This window comes from Nipponia nippon, unplaced genomic scaffold, assembly GCF_047370975.1.
Source record: "Nipponia nippon isolate SJK-2023a ecotype South Korea unplaced genomic scaffold, ASM4737097v1 scaffold_6, whole genome shotgun sequence".
In the NCBI taxonomy this organism is placed as follows: domain Eukaryota; kingdom Metazoa; phylum Chordata; class Aves; order Pelecaniformes; family Threskiornithidae; genus Nipponia; species Nipponia nippon.
Window position 1 is genome coordinate 3,385,613 of NW_028262380.1, and position 26,661 is coordinate 3,412,273.

General features: G+C 54.6%; 3 protein-coding genes across 10 annotated transcripts in view; all 3 read left to right on the plus strand.

Moving 5' to 3' along the window:
• On the plus strand, positions 1–13,510 carry FASTKD5 (FASTK mitochondrial RNA regulator 5). 4 transcript variants are annotated; one of them, XR_015700179.1, is made up of 4 exons: positions 891–2,862; positions 4,551–6,939; positions 11,485–11,581; positions 13,469–13,510. XR_015700179.1 is itself a non-coding variant. In XM_009471669.2 (3 exons), the coding sequence occupies exons 2-3, from the start codon at positions 4,589–4,591 to the stop codon at positions 10,763–10,765; spliced, it is 2,370 nt and encodes a 789-aa protein (XP_009469944.2). In that variant the 5' UTR covers positions 891–2,862; positions 4,551–4,588; the 3' UTR covers positions 10,766–10,897. The 4 variants fall into 4 exon arrangements, 3 of the variants coding, with proteins under 3 accessions (XP_087594201.1, XP_009469944.2, XP_087594200.1); XM_009471669.2 differs by lacking the exons at positions 11,485–11,581; positions 13,469–13,510 and adding an exon at positions 10,747–10,897; XM_087738075.1 differs by lacking the exons at positions 891–2,862; positions 11,485–11,581; positions 13,469–13,510 and adding an exon at positions 1–108 and having other exon boundaries at positions 4,551–10,737.
• On the plus strand, positions 67–26,519 carry UBOX5 (U-box domain containing 5). 5 transcript variants are annotated; one of them, XM_087738079.1, is made up of 6 exons: positions 67–108; positions 11,485–11,581; positions 13,469–14,651; positions 17,605–17,766; positions 25,155–25,226; positions 26,383–26,519. In XM_087738079.1, exons 2-6 carry the CDS (start codon positions 11,528–11,530, stop codon positions 26,397–26,399), a joined length of 1,488 nt encoding a protein of 495 aa, XP_087594205.1. In that variant the 5' UTR covers positions 67–108; positions 11,485–11,527; the 3' UTR covers positions 26,400–26,519. The 5 variants fall into 5 exon arrangements, with proteins under 5 accessions (XP_087594205.1, XP_087594202.1, XP_087594204.1 ...); XM_087738076.1 differs by having other exon boundaries at positions 25,155–26,427; XM_087738078.1 differs by lacking the exons at positions 25,155–25,226; positions 26,383–26,519 and adding an exon at positions 20,899–21,220.
• Positions 26,427–26,661, plus strand: part of LOC104021439 (vasotocin-neurophysin VT) — a 1,634-nt gene continuing 1,399 nt past the window's right edge. Inside the window, exon 1 of the mRNA XM_087738082.1 lies at positions 26,427–26,615. Within this exon, the coding sequence (XP_087594208.1) occupies positions 26,427–26,615 (189 nt within the window). The remainder of the gene's footprint in view (positions 26,616–26,661) is intronic.

A 26,661-nucleotide genomic window follows, 5' to 3' on the forward strand; every position in this document is an offset into this window, starting at 1 on the left:
AAGTGCGTCACGGTCAGGTGGCCGGAAGCGGCGGGAGGCGACGGGGGCGGCCGGGCGGAGGGGCCGGCGGGCGGCAGGGCCAGAGCCGGCGGCGGGCGCCGGGCCCCGGTGAGTGCGAGCGGGCAGCGCGGGCCGCCGCGTCCCCGTCCCCTTCCTCCCCGCTTCCCCTTCTTCCCGCCCTCCCGCAGCGCCGCCCCCTCAGCCGGCAGCGGGGGGGGGCACAGGCGCATGCGCGGCGCCCCCCGCCCTGCCCGGGGGCGGCGGCCCCATAGGCGTGTGTACATATATACATATATATTACATACGTGTAGGGGCGGCCGTGTGGGTAAGTAGCGGGGCTCGGGCCTCCAGCGGTGCCCGCTGCCCGCCGGGGGCCGGGCCTGGGCGGCCGCTCCGCCCCGACCGGTGGCCGAGCGCTTCGTGGTGCCCGCTGCCTTCCGATGCCGGCGGGGACTTGAAAGGGGGGGGGTGGGGGGTGGCGAGAAGGACAAACAAACAAAAAACCTGACAGTTTTGCACTCTGACGTCGTAACCTGGTGGGGAAAAAAAAAATCCTTTCCTGTTATTTTCCTCTTCAGGCCAGGCGCAGGTGATAACTGCGGGCTCTTGGCCAAAACGAGCTGGTTTACCCCCAAGATTTCACTGCCGGGATGGGACGTTTCTCCCTCGAAGTGAGGAGATGGCGTCTGCCCTTTTGCGGTCAGCGGCGCTGGGCAGAGGGACGCAGGGGACGGGGCGCTGGGCTGCAGCCATGGGCGGTCTCCAAGCACTGGGTCCTGCGAGGGTTTTCCAGCGCTACTGCAACCCCCTTGGCCTGTTTCAGAGGGACCAAAAGCACAGACAGCATCTTGGAGCGCACCTCTGTCCCCTTTCACAGAGCCGATGCTCCGGGGTGGGTGGCATCCCTCCAGGAATATTGTTTTTCCTGGTGTTCAGCTGCCGCTCAGCTGCGCAGTTGTGCTCTTGGCCCAGAACTTAGCTGTAAGCGTGACACACAGGCGCACGCACGCACAAAGATGTTTCCATCCCAAAGGACCTCCGCAAAGTGCGTTCGCAGCCCGCAGGGCCCCGCTCCAAAACTCGCTTTCTGACTGGCTTTTTGGAGTCTCTGGAAGTGAGATTTCTGGAGAGATTTGCCCAGAGGTGGGAAGGAGTTTGGCTGTGTTTGAACAAGAAGAGAAGCGCAGTGGGAGGAGGGAGGAAGGAAGGCTGATTAATCAGAGTCAGAGGAAGAGAGGAAAATCAAGCAGAGGTGTAGGTTGAGTTGGAAGAGAAATGCTGTAGAAACTTGAAAGATCACAAAGATTTAGGCTGGGGGTGGGTGAAAGTCATGGGCAAAAGGCCACATGGACCCAGCCTGTTTCTTTCGAAGGTGCTTGAAGTATCTCAACCCATGCTGACCTCGCTCCTTTTACGTGGTCTTCTCTTTTTTTTGCTGGATTTGGCGCAAAGGACAGAAATATTCTCTTTACTGAATGGCTTCCCAAATGCATCACAGCTTAATGCTAAACTACGTGGATGGTATTCTTAGCAGCACGCGACGTTCGCCTTCAGAGCCTTCGGTGCGCGAACGCTGTGACTTTGGTTCTCTGATTTTGAAGCAGGGCTGTCGTCGCCAAGAGAGGTGTTTCTGGTAACAGCAGAGCGCTGGGTCTCGTAGGTAGTGTATCACCTTTCAGCAGCAAATAGAACTTGTGTTAAATAAGTGGTCTGCCATAGTGCTTGCCTGTCTCTCGATAACAGGGAAATAAATAGAGGACTTGCAAAACAGAGTCAGACAAGAGAGTCTCTCGGAAAGCCGAGGTAGGATAAACCTCCTCTTGTCCAAGATCATTTTTGCAGCTTGAACCAGCCCCTCCGGGTGTCCTCCAGGACAAGCTCTGCGAGGTGCTGGAAGAGGAGATGATGTCAGAGGGGACGGGGTCTCCTTCCCCCAGCCACGGTGCGGATCTGAGCCTTGCCCACTTCGCGGCTGCCTGTCTCCAGCTGCACAAAGACAGCATCGCGTCACTTGCAGCCAGTTCGGGCTGGACATCACAGCCAGTAGAGCCAGAAATGATATTTTCATCAAACATTTCTATGTGCTAAACCGGCAGAGCTTTGAAATCCAGCTCCTGCTTGCTGCTGCGGCTGGCTTTGCAAGGCCTGGGCTGTGCCTCAGCGTCACAGCTCTTGGCTCGGGTTTTACTGTCCAGGTTCTGAGGGGACTTTTCTTTTCCCTTGCTCACAAGACAGTCGGGGAGGGGTAGAGTCTCTCCTGCTGTCGCGATTTGACTTCTCACGCTGGAAGAGGACGGTTACGGCCTTGCAGCCACTTGGCTGGTGGGGAGTAGCACAGCCGTAAGGGTCAGCAGGGCCTGGGGTCTGTGGAGCGGAGCCTGATCTGCCTCGTGGTGTGCTTTGAGATACAAATAAGGTGCCCGGCAAGCTTAGCAGCTCTTGCATATCTCACAATATTTATCAGCCCTCTTAAAAATGCATTGGCCTCTTTTTTTATACCCTCCTCCTTGCGTGTCTGTCTCCAGAAATCTTTATTTTGGCTTGGCCTCCCTCTTTTTCTCCCCAGAGCTCCCTGTTCTCCACCCAGGTTGCTTTTTTCACTTCTGCTGGGGCGGCTGAGAGGGTCGCTGCCCCAGCAGCTTCTCCTCACCCGCCAGCTGGCAGTTGCTGCCCCCGAGCTCTGCCGCTGGAGCAGAGGATGCGAGATCTCCTCAGCTGCCTCAGTGCGAGTCAACACGGTTGATCCCAGAGGGCTGAATTGAGCCACTTGACTTTGCACTGGAGCAGATCGGGAGCGCTCCCATGCCAACTCTGTGCCGAGATCCTGTCCTCAGACAGAAGCTGCGTCCCAAGGAGACAGAGGTAAAGCTACCTGGTGAGAAAACAGCCTGCAGAGAGGAGCAGGCTGCTTGTGCCTGTGCCAGGTCAGAGACGTCTTGCCTGCCTGTCTGCTCCTGTTACTGCTTTTGCTGCTGTGGGAGAGTTCAGGGCGCACAAGAGACAGCCGAGGCTGCTGCAGGGAACAATCCCCACGTCTGGCACCAAGAGGGAGCAAAGACCGTCACTTCGACTCTCCCCATCCTCCCTCCCTTCCCATCTCACCCTTCCTTGAGAGGAGCTGATGCTTCACCATTGCGATGCAGGAATAGATCATCTAATGGGTCACGGGAGACGTGGGGATCCTTGTACTCAAAAAAAAAATCCAGCTGATGTTCAGCCAGAGCTGCTGCACGTGATCCCCTGTCCCGCTGCAGCCCTCTCTTACCCAGGTACCCCAAAACCACAGCATTCACCCCACCTCTTCTCCCCCCAAGGTATCCATTTTGCTGCTGCAAAACTGAGTTTGCCTGCACCGATTCGACATCTTGATCTGGCCTTAATTGGGAAGCCGCATGTATCAGCAGAGCTCGGTGGGATGCCCGTAAAGGATTTATTTCCCCCATGTGGGGAGCGCAGAAGCTAATGCATATCGCAGCAGCAGCGGCTCTGCCAGGCTTCGGCTTTCTGGGTTGCTCGGCGCCCTGTGGTAATGAGAGCACAAAGGATTTTAAAGAAGTTGAATGTGCCTGGTCTAACGCATCTTTGGGGTTGGCCACACGTGGTGGGATAAGGGTGTGTTACGCAGAGCGCTGACCTGGTGCTTTTTTTTAATCAGCATCTGAATCGTCATAAACAGGCTCGTTTGGCAGCTGGCGCAGGCTGGCAGCACGCAGCCTCGCTCCTGACAAATTTCTCATCCTCACCCTCTGTGCTGTAGCTGGTTTAGGCAGGAGTTAGGAAGGCGCCTGGCATTTTTAAGCCTTCTGTGCCCTAAAACTATGGGAAATGCTCCCAAGTCTGAAGCGTAAAGCTCTGTTCCCTCTGGTTCTCAACTTAGGATGTAGCATCTCATAATGATTTGTGTTACTTCTGCCATACTCTTCCCTGACTTCGTTCTGGGGCCACATTTCTCCTTTCAGCTAATCACCTTGCAGGTTACGGGCCAGCTTTCACTCTGTGGACTGGTTTTGCGGAGACTTTGCTCACAGCCTCCCCGTACTGCCTCCAGGTGCAGAGAGCAGTGCGGCACCCTGGATATCTCAACAACTTCTCGGGTGGTGGTTGGCGTTTCAGACTATGGTGGCCGATGTAGCAGAATGTTCTGTTTGAATACATAAAGGCTCTTGAAGCTGCAGCTCTACTGCAAAAATATGTTTTCATTGTTTAGAATGAAAGAAAAGCAGTTTGGGTCTCTTAAAAATGAAAAAGAGATTACTTTTTTCTTAACTCCCACAGTCTCTTCCCGGTTACTTGTAGCTGCTGAGTAGCGGGTACTACCCGACCGCCGTGTACCCCGACGTCGGGTATGTCAGGTCACCTGGGTGCTTGTCTTGAACCGCCTTTGCATGAGGTGATGTTCGATAGCGGCTGCCATGTGGCTTTGCAGGGGAACAGCTGCCCTGGCTAGGGGAAACACTGGCATCGCCTGACTTTCGGTAGCGTAAAGGATAGATTAAAAAGTGCTTCGTGTTAGGTGGAAGCCACTCATTCTTCGTCTGCCCTTTTTTCAGTACCTGGAAGCAATTCTGAGCCCAGTAAATTGTGATCCATGGCTACAGTGCTAATATGCCGAAGATTTCCAAGACTGAGCAGGGTGACTGCATTTTCGACTACAGCCAAGTGCAAGGCCGAGAGCGGAAGCAGCAAAAGTAAGCAGAAAAAGGAAGAGAACCCAGAAACAGCCAACACCGGAACCGAATCTGCAGCTACCATCCAGTTGCTGGATCCACTGGACTACAGAGTATTGTATAATCCATCTGCCTACGCCAAAAGCAGAGCTGCCTCCCAGCAGCACGCTGCTAGGAACAGCAGCCAGGCTCTCGGTGACACTTTCACCAGCCCTGGCACTGCACAGGTTCAGCACGCATTCAGTACCGCCTCTTCTCAAGCTTTGCCACCCCTCAGAAATGCCCTGCCAAAGCCCAAGCCCAAACCGCTCCTCAAGCAAACCATCTCGGCGCAGCTCTCTGCGGCACAAACCAAGGAAGAGGCAGAAAATGAAAAAACAGAAATGCATGACTCGAAGGAGGACCCTCGCATGTTTCAGAAGGGGAGGCCTGAGTACAGATCTCTCAGCTATGACAAGTTTGAGCTGACAGAGACCCTTCCGTTAGAAGAAGGTGACTCGATTTTACACAGTGTGGCCGTGCGTGAGGGCAGCCAGAGCCCGGGAACTGTCACAGACTCTTTTCGCAAGCTGAGTTGTTTGCCAGTGGAACAACACGCAGCACTGGTGTCTGAACCCAGGTTTAATGCGCTGTGTCGCTGTGCTGTCAAAAACATCAGGTTGTTCAGTACTTCAGACCTCATCGATATTTTAAAAGCTTGCGTTCGTTTGGTTGTTCCACCCGCCCACCCGCTGCTGAACGCCTGCGAGAACGAATTCTGCCGGCGGGTGTGGGACATGGACCTGGAGCAGCTGCTGCTGGTGGCTGATTGCTGGCGCTGTCTGGAGCGCAGCGTGCCTTCCTACCTGAGCATTTTGTTCAGCTATGCCAACGTGCGCTGGAAAGACCTCACCTTGCCCCAGTTTGTTCAGCTGGTTTATATCATAGGTGAAGGCCGGAGGTCACCCGCGGACTTGATGCAGAAGGTGGAGAGCATGATTTTGAAGTACTTGGACTCCTTCACCCTGGAGGAGGTGGGTGCTATCTGCTTAGGGCTCTTCAAGTCCCTCAGTGGTATCTCTGACCACGTCATGAGAAAAATTGCAGACAGAGTCTCCCTGCAGATGGAAGACATGAGCACTTACGCTTTGGTGAACGTGCTTAAAATGCTCCGCTACACTCGCATGGACCACTTACCCCTCTTGAAGGAACTTGGGAAGGTTATTCCCGCTCGGATTCCTACAGTAAACATCCAGGGCATCATGCACATCACTCTTACATGTTCATCCCTACACTACTTTGATGAAGGCATTATGGCTGCTGTAGCCATGTCTTTGCCTTCTAAGGTGACTTACTGCCGAAGCAAAGATGCTGCCAAGTTCTTGTGGTCGTTTGGATGCCTGGACTATGAACCTCCGAACGAGGAAGAGTTTTACTCCAGCCTGATAGAGCAGATGCATAGAAAACTCCATGAATTTCGGAAGTTTCCAGAGCATCTCCTTACTGGTTTGCTTGGCCTGGCATTTGTCAACCGCTTCCCAGAGGAGCTGATAGACTATGCTCTGAGGGATGAGTTTGTCCAGAAAACGAGAGGTAGTAAATATGAGCTCAGAAAAGACCTGTTCACCCTTAGTAAGAGTGTTGAAATTGAGTGCCCAGGCTACCAAGGCAGCCGCCTTCCACCTCAGCTTTATCAAGAGATCACCGAGATGGTTTTGAATTTTGCAGAGCAGGAAATCTACGTCAGGCCTGAAATTGTGGAAGCCGCGTCTCTTCTCGAGAGCATGTTAGGTGGCCCCGAGTATGTGAAGAACCACATGATCCTGCCTCACACAAGATCGAGCGATCTAGAGGTTCATTTGGCCATGGATGGACGTCCTGTCCCTTTCAACTTAAAAGACCCTATTGCAGATAAGAAGCTAAGAGACATTGGAGTTAGTCTAACCAATGAGTTAATGACTCAGCTTATAAAAGGGAGATCCCATAGCCAGTCTCCTGTGGAAGTGGAAAATGAAGCCAGGACTCCCGGTCAGGAGAGAGGGGAAGAAGCACGAACACCACTCGTGGAGGATCATGCTGCGCTTTCAGGTGGAGCTCTTATTGCAGGTGCCAGATTGCAAGTTGAGCCTAAATCAGAGTGCTGTCTTGAAGCCCCCGCAACCCTTACACTGGATCGGCGGCCTCAGGGAGTGAAACTGGCCATTCAGGTGTCCAACCGAAACCACTACTGCTACTGCTCCAAGCGGCTCTTGGGGTTGCACTGTTTGAAACGGCGGCAGCTGCGGCAGCTGGGGTACGTGGTGGTTGAGCTTCCCTTCTGGGAATGGTTTCCCCTGCTCAAACGCACGCGTTTGGAGAAACTGAGCTACCTCCATTACAAAGTGTTCGACCCAGCGCTGCTTAGCAGGGCTGGCTAGTCTGGGGTGCTGCTTGCTCAGAGGCTGACACAGCCTCCCAGATGCATCTCTCTTTCTGCTTACTGACGAAAATGGTCTCTGAGTGTCGGTTCAGTTTTTGGCAGGGTGCTTTGTGTGCTCAGGCTGCCTTGCTAAGTTAGCCAGTTCCGCTTTGCTGACAGTCATGTGTCCCACGCTCTCCTTTTGTACATGGATCCTCAAATGCTTCCTTGACAAATAAAAACTACTCTCCTATTCATTTTTCTCCATGATTACTTTCTTCTCTGCCCTAAATGAAAGCGGATGGATTTGCTGACTTTCTGAGAGCAGAACAGTGTCAATGCTGTCGTGATATTTGGGAGAGAATTGGGGTGATTTTTAGTCATGAAGCTGACCTGGGTGCCAGGAACACACATAGATATTTCCTTACTGTCTCCGTCACCATCGAGCTGGGGCTGGTGGGCACGCGGTCCGAGTTTCTCTTCTCGGAGCTGTGCGTGAGCAGGGCAGAGCGTGAAAGCTGAGTGGTGAGATGGAAGCCGGGGCTGAGGGTTGGGGTGCTCTGACCACGAGACGTGAATTCCTTGCTCAGCTCTCAGCGATGCCTGGCAGAGAGCGTTTGCATCCTGGTGACGCTGTTGATAACGTCTGCCACCAAATGGGGCCCACAGATCCACCTTGAGGCGATTCCCCCGTCTGGGTGACGATGAGTCCTGTGCAAACTGGAGCGCAGACTCCAGCTGTGTGGAGCATCTGCTCTGGAGGCAACTGGTTTCGCCCTCCATCACGTGGCTTATCGTGTTATTTTCTTGCTCAGGATGGGGCCCAGCGTCCAATTTCTGCACGCCGTTCTGGGACAGGGTTGCTGGCTTCTTCCTGAGCTTTCAGGCGGTATTTCTGAGAGGAGGGATGTTTTGTGAGGTGCCCAGGGCAGGCTCTGCATCTGAGCAGAGCTGTAGGGATTATTTCACATGGAGCAGCAGGTGAAACTCCCGTTCCCACTGCAAAGGCAGCCGAGCTGTTCTGGCTGTCCTGCAGTGCGGCGTTTCAAGGCATACGAGGTGGAGGATGGGGAAGAGAGGCGGCAGTAAGCAGGTTGTTGTCCCAAGACAGATACTCTATATTAGCTCGTTTTGGCTGCCTGGTTTAAAATGTCTGGGCTGTTTTTTTTTTTTCCTCTCCCTCAAATACTCCCTATTACGGAGCACTGTACATTGTCCGCTCTGCACGTTCCTTACCGCAGCAGCTCCCTGGTTGTGTGTAGGACAGCAGGAAGGCACTTAGTGACTAGCCCCAGAAAGCCTGGTTTTAAAGGACTTGTCTCAGAGCACGGAGGACCCTGCTGGCATAGAAAAGTACAGAGTGCGGTCCTTCAGGTCTGCGTTTCACTGCCTCAGTCGAGAGATCGTCGTTCCCCTTAGGGAAGGCGCACACCCGAGAGAGATGGGACGGTTGTGTGACATCCTGATGGCACTTCATAGTCTTTGAGTCCTTTGTGATCTTTGAGTCGTTTGTTTTGACAAGGAATGACTTTAATAACGCAGTTTTGTGGGAGTTGTATTTTTAAAGTGTTCATAAATTCAGAACCTCCTTCGTGCCACAGCCACCTGGGTTGTCGCAGGCACAGGGGACCTCCACACCCGTTTGGGGCGTAATGGCAGCAGTAGCCATGGGAAGCTGCATCCACTGCCCCATCCCATTCTTTTTCCAGAGCTTTTTACAGTCTGCATTTCCCCAGCTCTTGCTTCAGCCCAGGCTCTTTGCCAGAGGGGTCCCGGGCTCGCTGTCCCCATCTGATCCTGCCTGCTTCTCTGATCTGCCCTTTACCTTCTGATCACAGTGTGTCCGGCCAGTTCTTACTTTCCTTCTTTACACCGAAGCTTAGTCCTAATCTCATTCCATTTAATCCATCCCTTCACCCCCACTGTCTGTCTTCCGAGTTGCTTTTTCATGGGAAGAATAAAAAAACCACAGTCCTGGCTAAAAACAACTCCGGGACCAACTTTTGCTGTGAAGCAAGAGTGTAGCAGAGCTTTTGAGAAGAAGGGAGAGCAGTGACTTGGACATGCAGAAGAAGGCCTTTTCCTCCTGAGACGTTGAACCTGGAAAAATTAGTCTGAGTTGTTTAAGTCTGTCAGGGTCACGAACGGGTAGGAGAGAATCCTATAAAATATATCTGTATATACATACATAGCTCCTCATGCTGCAGACCAAGGAGCAGCTGAGTTTAAAGACAGCAAGCTTAGCAAGAGAATAAATTGTTTGTAATTAAGCAGAGCTGATTGCCACGGAATATTAAGAGTATGGTAGAAAAGGATAGATTTAGGATGCAACCTCAATAACAGCCTTAGGCTTGGAAGAAGATGTGAGTCTGTCCTGAGGAATGACTCGCACCGACCCGTGATTTGCCTGGCATGAGGCAGGACTGCGAAAGGGGAGGCTGCACGACCACCGGGTCCACGGGAGAATTTGGCATCCGCCGTAGGCAGGATCTCGGTAGGCAGTGGCTCATGAGGAGCGAGTTCTTAAAGCGATGAGTTTGCAGGGGTGCAGAGGTGAAGGTGCCTCACCTTCATTCGGGGAAGGTCTCACCGAGACTTGCCGAATGCCAATTCACCCATCTGGTCAGGTTGGAAGGGATATGGAGAAGCCTTCAGCTCAGGAAAGAGAGGTGTGAGGAGAAATAGAAGAGAAGGCAAATCTTGCGTCATTCCAAGAAAGGGATCAGAGGGAGTTTATGTGCCATTTTTTGTAATACCAGTGATAGGGCCAAGCTAATTTACCAGGCAGCAGGTTCAAAATGAACCAAAAGCTGTAGCTGTGTCACACAGCCTGTAGTTAAACTGCCAATCTTCCTCCCACAAGATGTGAGTGGCAAAAGTCAGACCAGTTCAAAAGCTTATTTGAACAATTCCTCACTGGCAGCCCTGTGCTGAAAGCCTGTCAGGCTCGGAAAGCCAGGAAAGTAATATTGGAGGAGCATTCGTTTGTGCTTCTTCCGTTCCTGTGTTCCCTGTTGAGGAGCAGGAATGGCTCCTGATGGCTGTCAGATCAAATATTGGGCTAGTAAGGGTGCTCGGCTGGCCAGCTACAGCTCTTCTTAGGTTCACGCCTGCTTTGATCGAGCATTGGCATCGCAACCTTCAAGCTCTGCTCTCTGCAGGCTTGACTTCTGTTCTGTTGAATTATATACGTTGGATTTGTACCTCGGATACCGCGTTTCTCATTTCATCGCACGCAGACCGGACTGCTCCCGCACGCTTAGCAGGCCGGCAAAGCGAGCTCGCTAACGCTCTGCGTTTCAGCAGCCGGGCCGACGTGGCCCCAGAAGGCCAATTTCGTTTTGGCTGAACTAACAGCTTCAGCTGAAAAAATCATTAAAGGGCTGCTTGTTCTTGAAGGAAGCAGTGGATTCCTGATTTGCAAGGTTGCCCAAGGCAATGACATATTAAAACTAAGGTTAATGTAAGGTTAAAACTCTTACCTCGCAGATAATTTCATTCTTAAAAGGGATTTGATGTAACCAATTCGAGTCACATTTTTTTCAATGGAAAAGACGGTGCATTCACTTGAGTTTCTTTAATGAACATTGTCAGAAGAATCAGCTGGGTCGGTGTTCAGAACACAAATAATCTCCCTTAGAGCTGTTAAATGCCTCTTGGAGCTATTAAATACCGATTATTAATATTTGTGTTTAATCTTAGCTTATATCTGAGGTCCTGAAGCCCTGGAGAAACATTTCTCTTCGCGGCAGCGCTGCGTTAGCGCTGGCTGGTGTTACCCTCGTCTCGAGAGGCCCCGTCCGAGCTTGGCGTGCTGGGTGTTGTCCCAGAGCGCGGGCAGGTCCTGCCTCAAACTGCTGAAGGCAGCAGATAGACGAGGTACGCGGGGGGAACCGGGCACGGGGGCAAAACACAGAGTTCAAGGCCGCAGGGTGGGGGTGGACACCGGCTCTTTCCGCCTCGCAGCGGCGAGGGGCTGTGGTGCTGAATGCCCCGGTCGGATGACAGAGCACCCCGTGTCCCGCAGCACCCCGCGTCCTCCGCGGCCACCTGAGGCTGCTCACGCCGATTCCTTTGACAACCTCATGTGGCATTCTGCTGCCTTACTGTATCTACAAAACCTCCTGCATCTTTGACAAACTTTCCGATCTAATTGCTAGTCTACCCATAGGTAAGACGTTTTTAGTTCAAATAGCCATTTTCTCTTTGATGTTTCTCCAGGGGTTCACTAATTAATATTAATGCGTTTTTTTCTCTCGATCCCATCTCTCCACCACAGTCATTTGGGTTTATATTGGCTTTACCTCCTGGACTCGGATCTGAGCTGCCTTTTAGGAACCACCGAGCTTGTATTTCATACAGGCTCCGAAACACGAAATCCTTTCGCTGTTCACTGATGCTCACTTTCTTTATTTTGCCTTTTTTTTTTTTTTTTACAAGCTGAATCTGATGCTCAGAAATTGAGCTTTCTCCAGCTGCCAAGATGGTAATAAACGTCTGTCTCCCACAGTTCAAGCCAAGAATTCACTGCAACAAGGTAAAATAATGATGTGCGGGGTTTTTGGGAGCCAGAGGGATGGCGGGGTTAGGTGGAAGGGGCATGCCGGACTGGTTGGGGCTGGGGAGGGCTGCTTTGCTGCTCATCTGTGATAATTAGCAGTGTTTCTGAAAGACTGATTTTTGCCTGGCCGTGCCAGGCTACCCTGAGAAAACAAAGCAAAGGCAACTCACAGCAAACCCCAGTCATTTCGTGTGGCCTGGCTGGTTCAGAGAGGGATTTTAACACGGGAGGCTGTGTGTGTCCGCTGGCGACAGTAGCATCAAGGACAGATGCCGTCCCAGCCTAGGTAAGGTGTAGGCTCTTTCGTCTGCAGAGCTGAGAGCATTTTTGTCAATTAAAATCATTTTCCAGTGACGTGGGAGGGTTGTGATTTGGGCGGTTTCGCTCATAGCTTTCTCTTCCAAGCTCACCAGTCTCCTGTCATTCCCGGCGAGGCGGTTTTGTGAGCTGACGTTGGGAATCTGCCCTCCTGGATCCCATTCCCCTTTTGCGCTTTGGTCTTGAGAAAGTCACGGATGTGCGAGCCCTAAGAGAACCCATGTCTGGGTGCTTGGGATCTGCAGCTCACGTGAAGATAAAGTAGAGCTGAAGGCTCAGTACTTTGAAAAATCGGTATTGAGAGATGTCCCAACAGTTACTCTTCAAAATTTGGTTTGTCCTGCCTGTGCTTTGGTCAGTCTCTGCTAGGTAGTGTTAGAACCCTGTATAACCTCCTGTGACTGCTCCAGTGTGGCACACGCTAATTGTCGGAAGGAAAAAGCCCTGATTTTGCAGGATCTCATAACAAGACAACGTTATCTGTGTGCTTTGACTTGAGATACCTTTTTCCCTGCAGTATTAGAGCTTTCCCTTTCTCCAATAGAACGTGCAGCTCTTGACAATGTGTGCTGAAGTTACTGTACTTTACAAGTACTTAAGTTTTCACCCAGCGTCATCAGAATCTCTTCGGTACTAACTAGTTTTTAATTCAAAACCATTTTTTAATTGTCTCCCCACCAACTCACACCCCAAAATCCAAGACAGCCTTGGATTTGTAAGTGTTGTGCTGTAAAAATAGCAGTACAGGTGTGACCGTCCCTCTGGGTGGGGTGTTCAGAGACCCAGCCGTGCTGCTGAGGTCTGGTGTGATCAGGGGGGTATAGAGTGACCGTATTAAGCAGGTGGAATAAATAGATATTCCTTGCTGTTACCGGTTCGTTTAGCAAGGGCTGCAGAGTTTTTAGGTCCCAAGGCTTTGAGGAAGGGGAACGGGTAGAGGCAGCCTGTCCAGGAGCAGAGAGGGTGGGATTGCCTCTTCTGGGAGGCATGGGGTATGGAACATGTTAGATGGATCTCCATCAGGGATGGGTTGGGTTGATCCCAGAGCAGGAGAAAGCAGTTGGCTGCCTGACCTCCGGAGGTTTCTCTGGGATCATAAACTGGGTGATTCAGGGACCGTTTCCAGGCGGCAGGATAGGCTGACATGATGTTTCACCCCTGCTGAAAGAGAAGAGACTCCCGTCTCCCCCACGCACGCATGCTCTGCTCCCAGCCACGGTCTCCCACTTGATGTAGTTCACTGACCCAGCCAAAACCACAAACACAATTTTCCACTCTTTTAGCGGTCAAATCAGCTCTGCACATGGCTGGCCAGGTAACGGAGGGTGCAGAGAAGAGTGGATGGGGCCGGGTGGCTGGAGGAGGGCGGGAGCGGGTCCGCTCTGCCTCAGCAGCGGGGACCTCCTGGGTTGTCTCAGCTGTGCGTGAAACCGCAGCCTCGGTTCCTAGTTGATGTCATCTTGAGAATCTACGTAAGTACTTGTGAAATTCGTTTCCTTTTATTTTCTTGCTTCAAATTAAATCCAGTTTTCTCCTGAAACACAGATTTCTGCTGACGGTTACGAAGTGGAGAATCTGATCTCCGAAGACCTTGCCAAGAGAAATCGTGGTTTCCGCAGCGAATACTTTATCAAACCTCCAGTCCACGTCACAATCTCTTTTCCCTTCAACATTGAGATCTGCAGGATCAATATCGACATCTCATCCGGGGGATACCAAACCTTCTCCGGGCTCGAAGTTTACACCTCTACCTCATGCAATAAAACCTCTTGGCAGAGCCCTGAGGGTCAGTTCTCAGGTCTGGCTGGTCAGCCTGTGTCGGACAAAGACACTTTCACGCTGGTGGGCAAAGCTGTCTTAAAAAATCAAAGCAAAGTGACGTTCGGCCACAGAGGCTTCAAGCCGAGGCCTCCCTTCCATCAGATGGAAAATGTCTTCTCCTACCCTGGCTCTGCATCTCAAGACCTCTGGAACAAAGGGCCTGCCTCGCTGAGCAATGTGTCGCACTTAAAAATCTGCATCACCCACGTGGCCGGAGGCGGCCTGCCTTGCATTAAGAGGCTGGAGGTGTGGGGACAGCCTGCCAAATCATGCCCGCAGGAGGTGATCGAGGGTGTCTTTCAGGTGGCCTCCCAGTTCTTCGCCCAGGACATCGGGAGCCTCAAACCAGAGCTCTGGACGCCGATGGAGAGCGACTGTGTGCCCTTCAGCGCCAACGACAGCGAGCAGCAGACCCTCCGCAAGCTGGTGGATGTCGTCCAAGACATCCCCGAAGAATTCCTGGACCCCATCACTCTGGAGATCATGACCTTCCCCATGCTCCTGCCCTCCGGGAAGGTGATCGACCAGACCACCTTGGAAAAATGCAACCGGAGTGAGGCGTCTTGGGGCAGGGTACCCAGCGATCCTTTCACTGGGGTGGCCTTCAGCCAGCACTCGCAGCCCCTACCTCACCCTACCCTCAAGGCCAGGATAGACCACTTCCTCTTACAGCACAGCATCCCAGGCACCAACCTGCTCGGGAGGGCCCATGCCTCGGAAATGCTCGTACCTTCTTCCGTAACAATGTCTTCTCTGAAGAGGAAAATGGACTGTATGGATCAGAGCTCCATGCAGCCACCTTATTTTTCTTCTACAAACTTACTTGTCACGTCTACCTCAGAGAACAGTGCTAAAAAAATGAAAACTGACAATGACTCGCATTTGATCCAAATGGACTGTTCGACAGGTATCGTGGCTCCCTAAGTCACCTGTGTTTCTTGAGTGTCTTGACAGCCCGGGGCCAGGTTTTCAAGTCGCGAGGCTCCAGTACAGATTCCCATCCCACCTCTAGAAAGCTTTAAGGCCGTTGTGTTTTGCTGTTGATAGATGTCGTGGAAGTCAGGTCATCGTCTCCTTCACCTCCTCTCTCCTCAGCACGACCTGCCATCCTGGGTGGTGTTTGCTCCCCTTCTGTTTCACTTTTTCTCATCTCTAGGCTCGTCGTTCTCCTTGTGTTACCCGTGCACCTGGTTCACAGCCCTCTTTGTTTCCTCAGGTCGCTGTGTTTCCCTTTTAGTTTGTATTTCCTTTCTCCTCCTTGCTTTCAAGCCACTGTCCGTGTGAGACAACGTTTTTCTCACAGCTGCTGGTTTGAAGTTTCTCTATCGTGGGCAATTTATTATCCCAGCCATCCAATACGTTCTTGCATCAGCACGAAAATACACAAGAGCAGGGAAAGCAATGTCTGGTGGTGCAGTGGTGATGGCACAGGGAGTCCTGGCTGCTGTGGATCTTATCATGAGGAGTGAGGTGGGGAGGAAAGCGGGAACAAAAAGCACTAATCCTGCTGACGGATTTCCCTGGCCGGGCATCGCCAGCCTGGGCTCTCGGTGCAGCTGGTTCCCTGCACGCTCAGCGTCATCGCACAGGTTGCGTCCCCGGGACAGGCTGGCTCCGTCCCTTCTTAGGGGGCTGCTCTGGCTGTGGCAGAGGCTGAGCCTGGGGAGCGCATCGCTGCACAGCCTCCCGTCTGCGATAACCTGAGTGTGGCAGCGCGAGGGCTTGGAACAAACGGCAGCAAGGGAATTGCAGGCGGTGCTGCCTTTGGAGCAGGGAGGAGAGGACAGCACAGGCTGGGAGAGATTTGCCCAGGGTTTGCAGCTAGTTAAAGCAGAAAACCAGGTGGAGACGTTAGACAAGGGACAGGACTTGTGTCTGCAGGGGAAGGAAATGGGCACTGGTTCCCTTTCATCCTTGCTTTTCTCAGAGATCTGGTAGCAGCGCTGCTGCGCATAAGCTCCGGGAGGCAGAAAAACAGTTCAGACCTGCAACCCTGAGATAAATTCCCCAAAAAGCTGAGTGCTTTCACCCACCTCGGTCCCCAGCCGTGCCACAGCTTCTTACCAGGCAGCCAAGGCAGCGTTGCGGCAAGACAGACAGACCTCTGCATGCACCGAGCGCTGGGCGCGGGAGCATAGGGCACTGTCGGTCCAGCCACTGCCGCCCAGCACCATTCAAGTGCTGGGGCTGGTCTGGTGAGGAGGCGACAGGCTTCAGAAAGCAAAGGTGAGCTGTGGTTTAAATACCAAGGAGATTCACACCTCTCTCCCCAAAATCTGTTTGCTCGTTGTGGTTTATTCTCTAACAGCTGCTACCGTCAGCCTCCCGTCCGTGGTGAAGAGCGTGGCTCCCGGGCAATTGCTCCTCTTGACTCCACGCTAGATCTTTCGCCCAAATCCACATCTATTTTGCCATGTTTGCTTTCTCCCCTGTTGGCCCAGGAATTCCTGAAACGTTTTGTAGTTGCTGCAACTGTTATGTGGATATAACTGTACTACATACAGCAGCGCTTATATCTTTTATCGTTAAACTGAGTTACTGCTTTAGGTAATAATCCCGCTGGAGGAGGAAGGTAAACTTAAGCTGGGAGGTGGGAAAGAGGCGTCTTTAGCCGTCTCATATTTAGGTGAGCTTGAAGAGAGCGGCTGTGTCTGTTGCGAGCAGTCTGGTCTGCGTAGGACGCTATAAATACGTGGTGCACGGGTGTCTTCTGGTCACCTAAGGGCTGTCTCTAGGCAGGTAAGTTCAGTTCCCTTGTGTTTGCTAAACTAGTGGTCTGTAACGCGTCAAAAGGTGGCCCGTGGCTTCTGATTGCCTTTAATGCCTGCTGGTACCTGTCACTCGCCTTGTCTTTCTCCCAAAATCGCCCAAAAACGTTTCAAGGAAAAAACTTAGACGATTCTTTAATTCTAAACAAATTCTTTAAAGACTTGGTAGAAAATAATTGACGTTTGATGGTAGCGGAGAGAGTCAGACTGCACATTTCTGCTCTGATCTCTCAGTCTAGAGCTCAGTCCGTGCTTTAGGAGGAATCATTAGTTATTTTTACTGCAGAGGCGTGTCACAGCTCCCGCAGGAGCAGGGGCTGCCCGGAGGGGTCCCGGAGCTCCCGGGGGAGCCGTGCCCGTACATAAATAAAAGCACAGTGCTGGGCCCAGGGAGCTCGTGCTTCAGTATTTCATCAGCCTTGATTGCCGTAGCAAATGTGCAGCACTAATTCAAAGGTCTTCCTTTGGGAGATGGATTTAACAGAATTAGTGATGCAGGCAACATTCTCTTAATGAATGGTCTTAATTAACGCCTTCGGTGTTGCACAGGACAAAACGCTGCAGGGAAAGGTCCAACCCTGTGCCTTTGGCTTTATCCCTTGACTCAGAACTGGGACAGAGAGAAGAAAAATAAGTCTCCCAGATTTTGTTAGTGGCTCAAACGTTCCCAGTTGCCTGCACGAAGCAAGCCCGGGAGCGCGGGGCTGGGGCCCTCGGTGCAGCAGGCTGAGGGAGCTGCCTGGGGTTTCAGAGAGAAAGGATTTTCTGGATTATTTGGCATTTTCGCCTTGTTCAGACCTGCAGATATAAGCCGGCACCTGAAGGTTCGTTGGCACTGGGGCACGACATGAATGTCTGACAGTAACCCGTAGGGCTTTCCATCTTTAGGACCCAAAGGAGATGAGGCACTACATCCCCATCCTGGCACCTCGGTGGGGAAAAGAGACCTCTCGAGAAAACAAGTGGCAGAGCTCCTAAAATCCCGAGTGTTGTCCCTTCGAAAGGTTCAGAGGCAAAGCAGCATTTCTGTCGCGCATTGACGGCTTGCTTTTTCCTGGCCTCCGCTTCTCAAGCTTGTGCTTCTCTTTGCAGATCTGGTCTCTCACGAACAGAAGCTGTCGGAGAGTTTGGACACTGCCTTGACCTCGGCGCTCAGCTCGATGCCCTCGTTTACGGCCAAGCTGATGAAGAGCCAGCAGCAGGCGCCGAGCGAGGGAGGCTGCAGCAGCTCGTGGAGCACGAGCACCGTCCTCGGTAAGCAGCAAACGCCTCTGGTTCGCCTTTGGGAGTGAGGGAGGAGAGCAGAAGCGGGACCGGGTTAACAAGGGAGGGTTGTGCACCTGCTCAGCATCTTTCTATGCCTCTTCAGACCCCAAAATAGTATATATTCAATATAAAAATATTATCTTGTCTCCCAGCAAGCTTTACTTAACAATCCCTAACTACTGCCTTTGCATCTCAGCAGTTTTCATGGTTTATTCTCCCAGTGAGGCAGGTTAGACCTTGTTGACCCCCAGAAAGTGGGGCACGGTGTCCACATCCACGGGCAGAGCAGGCTCCAGCACGAGTCCTGCGATTTGTCCGCGGTGTTGGCTGTAGCTTGCCTGCGCTGCCGAAGGACGCGTTGCGCTGGGACACGGCGCTCGGCCCAGCCTGCGCCGGGTTAGTTCAGCCTGAGAGATCTCCCCGCGTCAAGGCTTTGGCTGTTCCCAGAGCTCTGCGGGTCGGGCTGAGCCGCTTAAATGTTGCCAGGTAGCTGCACAGAGCAAGCTGGGGAGCTGCTGCGTGGGTGGCGAGTGGGTCTGGCAGCTGGAGAGGTGTAAATCTAGCAAATACCATGTAGCATGCTGACCCCTGACAGGAACAGGTAACGGTAGCAACGTCACAGGCCACCCAGCCAAGCTTGTGCCCAGAATCCCGTCATGTTTGAAGATCTATAGGCCAGGCTGTTGAGTCCTCGCAGTTCTCATCACACCTGCTAGCTAGACGTGCTAATCCAGCTGTGTGTGCCTACCCAAAATGGTTTCTTCGGGGTGCAGGGAAGCGTTGAACCTTCATACGTCCCTCCGCAAGCCAATGCCCTAACTGCTGGCTTGCTCCTCTTCTTCCCCCGAGCGAGGATCTGCCTGCTCGGGGCAGAGAAGAGGGCTCAGAAGGGACCAAGTGACCCTGAGAGGGGCCGGGGCCGTGCAGCTCCCCGCGGCTGTCTCTCTCTGGACAGCTTTTGCTGTTAGGCAGCGACATTAAGCTATTAAGCTTTTTCCTGTCCCCTTTAAAATTGCTGCTGTTTAAGAGTTGACTGAGTAGCCCTTGATAGCTCGTGTGTGAGAGGAATGCAAAGTGATACCTAAAGCGTTGCACTCGGGAATTGGTGATTCGAATCCGAGCATTGGAAAAGCGGAAGGGAGGCCGATTTAGTCTCAGTAAAAGCAAAAAGCCCTTTGCAGTCATCTCTCAATTAAAAGCCTGATGGTGCAAATGCTGACGTCATCCAGCCCCTTCTGAGCACAACCTGCCCCAGAAGCCAGACTGTTCCCTTTTCTTACGGTAGGATAGAGAAAAGGGGCCACGGTCCTGAGCCGGGAGCACCTACGGCTCCGCCGTACGGCTGCAGAAAGTGGGGCCTTCGGCTCGTAGGCAAGATTGGGCACGTAGGGGTGGCACGGCGTGGACTCGTCACCCCCCCCCGACCGAGCCGCTTCTCCTCTCGCCTTTGCAGAGCACGGCAGGAGCAGCCAGACCCAAGGATGCTCTTCCTGCAGCAAAACCTTCTCCTCGTATTTCAAAACGGAGCCCGTTTACCAGCTTTCCTGCGGCCACCTCATGTGTCGCCCGTGCTTGGCCGAGAAGCAGAAGTCTCTATCGTCGATACTGTGCGGGAGTTGTAAAAGATCGGCTGCCACGCACGACGTCAGGAGGGTTCACTTCTGAGCCCGCGGCTGCCGGAGCCCGCCGGGAGGATGAGAACAAGGAGCCGCTGCTGTTCCCTGTGTCTGTATCGATCCGTAGGAGGACGAAGGCCTTTGGAGAGCTTGCCAGATGAGCACCCATAATGGCGGAGAGGACTTGATCTTCTTGTGCTTACAGAGTAGTGGGGGGTGGGGGGTTAGAGCATTGCGCCAGAGCAAAGCGATCCGAGGATAATAAAAGCCATAGCTTCTTTAACAAGGAATATGTATTTATACAGAACTGATTTCCACCCGTCGCACCCGCCCTCTTACCACCATCCCAGTGGCTCAGTGGTTTAGCATAGGTGCCTTTTGGACTGTGAGTTTAGCTTCCCCGTGAGTTAAAACCATTTACGTATTTGACGAGCAGCCATTCGGTCGTGGACCAGGCGAAGTCCTCGTGATTGACGACATGCAAGCTACCTGACTTCTCCCCTTCCCCGCCTCGCTCCCCTCCGCCCTGCCGTGCCCTCGCTGTGCCGCAGGAGCCCGGCGCTCATCCTGGAGCCCAGCAAGTCACGACGAGAGGCCGTGGTTCATGCGTGAGTAACCGGCAGCGATCTCATCCTGCTCGTGCGAACTCGTGTAGAGAAGCCATCGCGTTAACGCCAAACGTCACTCTCGGTTTATGTCGTGGGACTGGACCAGCTCCCGTCTGGCTGATAGACATTTAAGCCTTAATAAAATTATGTTTAAAGTCAGGTTCTCTTTCTGACTCGTAATTGGTCTCATTGTGAGTCTTAATGATTTCGTGGAGTGAATCTCTTTGCAGAGTGCTGAATAAATGGGCTGGAAAAAGCTAAGTCAGTCGACACAAAGGATCTGCAGACCCGTGGGCTTTAGGGGGTTGTCACAGCAGCTGCACGGACCGTCACCGGGTTGAGACTCAGATACCTAAACCCCAGGAGGTCTGGTCTTCAAAGAGCCGTTCAGGAGGAGACCAGAAGGGAAATCACTCCGATACGTTCTGTCCGCAGCGTGGCCTGGATGCGCCGGGGGTAAGGTGACAGCAGAGGGTTTTGTCACCTATATAACCCCCTGCTGTTGCCACTTAATTGCTAATTTCTCTCGGCGGAGCAGACGTTTCCTCGCTGATGTTCTGCGCTGGTTTCTCTGGGGTAACGAGGCTCCGGCTGACTCAACTCACCTTTGCGTGTAATACCTTTATTCTCTTAAAAGGCGCCTACTTGCTGAGCAACCCATGATGTTGGGGGCTGCTGGGCCCAGGGAACGGCGGGCTCGTCCAGCAGCTTCGTATCGGCGCCGAACTGACCTTGCTTCTTGTCTGCGTCAGCAGCAGTTTGTAATCCATCTCCATTTCTAGCAAAAATAGGAAGCCCCCCATCTTTAAACAGTTAGAAAATGAGCAAAAAAAATCCTAAAAATCCCACAATTCAGAGGCAGCAAAAATCCTCTTAATTCTGTGGTGTGTTTGCAGTGAAGCATCGCGGCGTGATTCAGCGCTCACACCTCCTCCGCCCCGCGTCTCCGGGGAGGGATCGCTGCCGGAGTTGCTCCCCATCCGCGCAGCCGTCTCGTTCTTCTCTGGCGCTAACGAAGCCCCGTCGCCTCTGACGAAACCCAAAGCCGCTGGCTCAGCCAAGCATCTCTCCTGCCCAAAAGTTTCTCGTGATATCCCGCCGGTGGGCAGCAATTCGGGCTGGGAGCCATCTCGCTAGGGTTGAAGGCGAGGGAGCTCCCGAGGGGCTCTTGGTTCTCCAGGGAGGGACGGAGCGAGTGCGGATCCTGATGGAGCAGAGGTGGGAAGGGATGGGAGGGGGCCGTCTCGTCCAACCCCCGCTCAGAGGAGAGCTCATCTCCCTGTTCCATCAGGTTGCTCAGAGCCTTCATCCACCCTATTTCTCCTCCTCCTTGACCCTGTAGAACTCTGGCAGCAAGTTTCAACCCCTGTGTCCCCTCTTGCTGACACAGGGAGGGAGAAGGGATGAATTTCGGCACGGGTGAGGCCGCCCCTCGAGTGCTGTGCTCAGCGCTGGGCCCCTCAGCCCAAGGCGGCCATGGAGGGGCTGGAGCGTGGCCAGAGCAGGGCAGCGAGGCTGGGGCAGGGGCTGGAGCCCAAGGCTGGGGAGGAGCGGCTGGGGGAGCTGGGGGGGCTCAGCCTGGAGAAGAGGAGGCTGAGGGGAGCCCTCATCGCTCTCTGCAACTGCCTGAAAGGAGGCTGGAGCCGGGGGGGTCGGTCTCTTCTCCCCAGGAACAAGCGATGGGACGAGAGGGAACGGCCTCAAGCTGCGCCAGGGAAAGTTTAGGTTAGATATTAGGAAAAACTTCTTCACCAAAATGGTGGTCAAGCATTGGAACAGGCTGCCCAGGGAAGTGGTTGAGTCTCCATCCCTGGAGGGATTTAAAGGATGGATAGACATGGTGCTTAGGGACATGGTTTAGTGGTGGCCTTGGCAGTGCTGGGTTAATGGTTGGACTTGATGATCTTGAGGGTCTTTTCCAACCTTAATAATTCTGTGATTCTGAATTGCCTCTGCGCCCACCTCTCGTTGCTCAGGGAGGGACCATGTTGCCCCAGCTGGGTGTGAGTCCTCCTGACCGCTCCCCTTGCAAACCAGCCGGGCACTGAAACCTCTGTGGGCAGCAGAGACCCCCTCTGCACCCCAGAAAGACGGGCTCGGCGGTGAGCGACTCGTAGCCAGGACTTCCCGCGGGGTTTTCTGCCAGGACCCACAGCAATTCCCATTAGGCTCCCACACAGAATGGGCAGATGCCACCAGCAAATTTATTTCCCGGCACCGAGCCCGTCTTCTCTTGGGGAGCGGGGGAACGGCCTTTGATGGAAGGCCTGAGCAATGTCCCCGAACGCCCTCCTCCAGGCGCGCGTAGGAAGGCCCACCCAGCCCTTGCCGCTCGGTGACCGCCCCAGGCGGCGGCCGCATCCCAGCGGGGTGGATTTGGGCGGGCAAGCGGCAAAGGCAGCGCCCCAGCAAACCTCGACGTTGGCTGCTCTTCCTTCTTTAAATGAGCAGCGAAGCCATTTTCCATCATGTCATGGAAGCAGAGGAGCATCTTTAGCCGAGATGCGGAGAAAGAAGGGGCTGTGCTCAGCCCGGAGGTGGAGGATCCCCCCCCTCCCCGTCAGCCTCCAGCCATTAACCCGCCATCAGCCACCCGCTCACGGCGACTGGGTCAAACGCTGGTGACAGGCTGGCTGTCTGCTGAACGCCGCGGAGACAGGCCCATTTGAGGAGCATTAGCGCACCCAGGCAGGAGGAGGGAGCGCGCCTTTGCCAGCCTGACCTGCTTTATGTCCCCCGTGCGTGAGCAACGGGGTTAAGAGGTTTCTCCTTCTCTGCTGCATCCCCCTCCAGCCACAGCAAAGGCAGAAAAATGCACAAATTGCTGAAAATCGGGTTTTCCACGCGGTACCCAACGTCCTCTAATTTATCCTGATTAAACTTTGTCACTTTGACCTCTGCAGCGGAGCTCTGCGACCTCCGGCCTCTCTCCTGCCTCTGGAAGGGCTCTCAAAAACCTCAGCGGAGGCTTCACCGCTAATGAAGCTCCCGCTGTTAATGAAGGAGGGGCGGGGGGGGAGATATACTTGTGGCTTGCCCTCACCATGTGCAAGGGTGTGCTCACTCAAGGATTGGAAAACTGTACTTTCCGATGCTTTAAAGCTACGGGTGCAGCCGGAGGGTGCGAAATAGCGTGGGAGCATTGCAGTCGCTGCAGGACGCCCCGTTTCCCGCCACCCGGGTTATTCCCCGATGTGAAAAGGGATTGGGAAGGGCACAAGCAGCGAAGCGCCGCGGCCGAGCCTCTCCGGCGGCCCCCAGCCCCTTTGCTGGTGCCTAGGAAGAGCCGGGGCCATGTTTCGGTGGAGCAGGAGGGTTGGGGGGGTGGACTGAAGGATGCTGCCCACTCCTCGCCCCGTGGCAGGCCTTTCGGGGCTTTCCTCCGCGAGCCGAGGCGCGCTGGGTTATAGATAGCAGGCGGCTAACGCCGCCGATGAATGCCGCAGCGCCCGCCTCGCCCGCCTCGCATGTCGTTAGGAGATCAGCGCTAACGAAGGGGGCTCCTCTGGGGCCCCGGGAAGAGCCTGGGGACGAGCAGGGACGTGGCGGAGCAAATCCGGTGCCGGGGACGCGGAGAAGGGCCCTCCCCCCCCTTGCCGTGGCTGATGTTGGGGGATTTGGAGCACGGATTCGAGTAGCCCCAAAGCATCGAGCGGGAGCTGGGTGCGGGTTGGGGGCCCCAGCATCACCCCGGGTACCGGTGAGCAAGGATGCTCCTGGCTGAGCCTGCCCATGAAACCCCATCTCCTGAGTCACTTCCCCCAGGACTCACCCCAGGGGACCCCAATATTTTCCTCCCCCAAACCCCCTTTTTATGTTTTCTACACTTTTTTTTGCCTCCCCCCCCCCCCCCCCCCGCCTCTCCCTTCCCACCTCATCCTCCCCTTGATTCCCATAAGTGATTCTGCGTTGCGGCCGCGGAGCCTCTGCAACTTGGAAAAACATTTTATTAAACTTCCTTGACTTTAAAGAGCATAATTACATTTTAATCTCATATTCCCGTGTTATCATTCCAGACACAGAGTCATTTGAATGCAGATCATTCCCGGCTAATGTAATTTTACGATACAGTAATGAAGAGACGGAGCATGAGCGTGTAACACCCAATTTAGAGCTGACATTTGGGTTTCTTTTAAAGAAAAGTTTTCCCAGCCGAGGGCTTTTGCGTCCTCCTCGGTCCTGCAACGCAAGTGGGCTCCGGCTCCCGCTGTGAAGGGATGGGCTTGGATGGGGAAACGTGGCCGGTGCGAATAATATCGGTCATTAAAGCTGCCCACGGCTGCCCCACGTGGGTGATTCAGCGTCTCTGGCGTGGGCACGGGGCAAATCCGGGAACTGGCTGCTGCCCTGGTCCTAGGAAGACCCGAGTCGGGGGCTGTGGTTACCTTCACCCACTTCGGGGGGGAAATCACCCTCATTTTACCCATCAAAACGCCCTGGAGCCCCTCCCAAAAGCCAGGAGCGTCAACCCCCAGGTTGATGCATCCCTCCAAAATCACAGGGCAGGAGATGGAACCCCCGCACCACAAGAATCACCCCAAAATAGGTGCTTGCCTTACCTCTGTGTGCCTCAGTTTCCCCTGGGCGCCGCGGCGACGCTCTCGGGTTCACCCCCCCCCCCCGACGTCCCTCGCTGCTGCCTGCGAGGCCCAGCACGGCGCTCGCTTTGCTTTCCAAAGCATTTTTGGTTTTGCCAGGGTGGATTGGGATGCGCGAGCAGAGCAGCAGCCCCTGCCCCACCCAGGGTCCCCCTCGCTCCAGCCGGGGCTGCGCCGGTCCCTTCGGCAGCCAAGGGACGCTGACGAGGGTGAGGGAGCGAGGGATGCGAGTGAGGGGGGGGGGGCCACGCTCAGACACCCCAAGCGATCCCCAGGCTGATTTTTACGGTTCTCTGCCTCAATTCCCCACCTTTGATGAAGATGAATGGGCTCAAGGGTAGAAAAATCACCCCAGAGGCTGGACCACAGCTGCTGCCCCCCCCATTGCTCACCCCATCCCTCCCAGCACCCCCAAACGAGCCCCTCCGAATCACCCCACCGCTTTGAGGGGGGCAGCAGGTGCTGGAAAGGGGATCTGGGACCGGCAGGAATATTCACGGCTGGATGGGATGGGGAAAGCACTGCCATCTGTCCCGTACCGACATTTCCGACAGCCCATCAGCGACACGAGCGTGCCAGGTCTCACCCCGCTGGGTGCCAAGAGGGGAGTCAACGCCAGCCCAAAGGTGCTTTTATTTTTTTTTTTTTTCCCCTTCTCCCTGCTCCCGCTGCCCTTGGTTTCTCTGCCACCTTGTTTCTAGGAGAAAAGAGGTGGAAGAGGGGAGTGAGCGGTGGGCGGCCACGCCGGGTCCTGCTGGGCCGGCTCGTGGCAGGGTCCCGCTCCGCACCCCGGCGCCCTGCGCTCCGGCGCCGCGGCCGAGCCCCGTGGTTTTGGGGTGTCTTTGTGCACCCCAGAGTTCTCCCCCAGCCCTGACCCCCCCCCCAGCATCCTCTCCCGGCCCAGTGGCATTCAAACCAGCCTCGCCCCCAGGCTGGCATCCCTCCCAGAGCAGCAGCCTCCAAATTAGCAGCGCTCCCAGACCAGCAGCCTCCAAACCCACCCCGAACCAGTGTCTTCTGCATGAGCATTCCCCCCCCCCCAAACAGCATCACCCCCAACCAGCATCCCTCCAAAACCAGTACCCCTCCCCAAACCTGCATCCCTGGCAGACCAGCACCTCTCCCCAAACCAGCAGCCTCCAAACTGGGATCCCTCCCGCACCAGCATCCCTCCAAACCAACAACCCGCTCTGCACCAGCATCTTCTGACTGAGCGTCCCTCCCCAAACCCCCATCCCACCCAGACCAGCATCTTCTAAACCAGCATCCCTCCCCAAAACAGCATCCCTCCCCACACCAGCAGCCTTCCGAACCAACAACCCTCCCCGAACCAGTGTCTTCTGACCGAGCATCCCTCCCCAAACCAGCATCCCTCCCCAAACCAGCATCCCTCCCCAACCTGCATCCTCCACACCAGCCACCCTCCCTGAACCAGTGTCTCCTGACCGAGGACCCCTCCCCAAATCCACCCCCTCCCCAGCCAGCGTCTCCCCCACCCGCATCCCCCCCCAACCAGCACCTTCTGACCGAGCCCCCCGCCCCCTCCCCGGCCAGCCCCCCTCCCCAGGCGCTGGCCATCCCTCGGGTGGCCCCGGGCCCCCTCGGAGCAGCCACGGCTCGGTGGGGGGGATCCACCAGCCCTGAGCGCTGCCGCTTGCGCTCCTGCACTGAATCACCTCAATCACAGATTTGCTTGGATGCGATTCGGGGGGGGGGGGGGAAGAAACCCAACAAAAAACAACCCAGCCCTTTTCTTCCTCCTCCTCCTCCTCCCCGGGGAAGGGGCGACAGCAGCATAAATAGCGGCCGGCGCAGCACGGGGCCAGATGCCCGGCGAGCGGCGAGGCAAGCGGCTTCCCCTGGCACGCGTGGCACAGCTGCGGGCCCCCTCCGTCATGGCAGAGCCTTCGCTGCCCCTCTCCTTCCTCTGCCTCCTCGCCTTGTCCTCCGCCTGCTACATCCAGAACTGTCCCCGGGGCGGCAAGCGGGCCCTGGCCGACGCAGCCCTCCGACAGGTACGGGAGGGGACGGGGGTTTGGGGGGGACGGGACGGGGGTTTCG

Bases quoted from the DNA above. Each gene is read 5' to 3' on its own strand.
- UBOX5 (XM_087738076.1), top strand. From the start codon at position 11,528: ATGGTAATAAACGTCTGTCTCCCACAGTTCAAGCCAAGAATTCACTGC. The intron at 11,582-13,468 runs GTAAAATAATGA...CCTGAAACACAG, and splicing joins CAAGAATTCACTGCAACAAG to ATTTCTGCTGACGGTTACGA. The intron at 14,652-17,604 runs GTATCGTGGCTC...TTCTCTTTGCAG, and splicing joins CCAAATGGACTGTTCGACAG to ATCTGGTCTCTCACGAACAG.
- FASTKD5 (XM_087738075.1), top strand. From the start codon at position 4,589: ATGGCTACAGTGCTAATATGCCGAAGATTTCCAAGACTGAGCAGGGTG.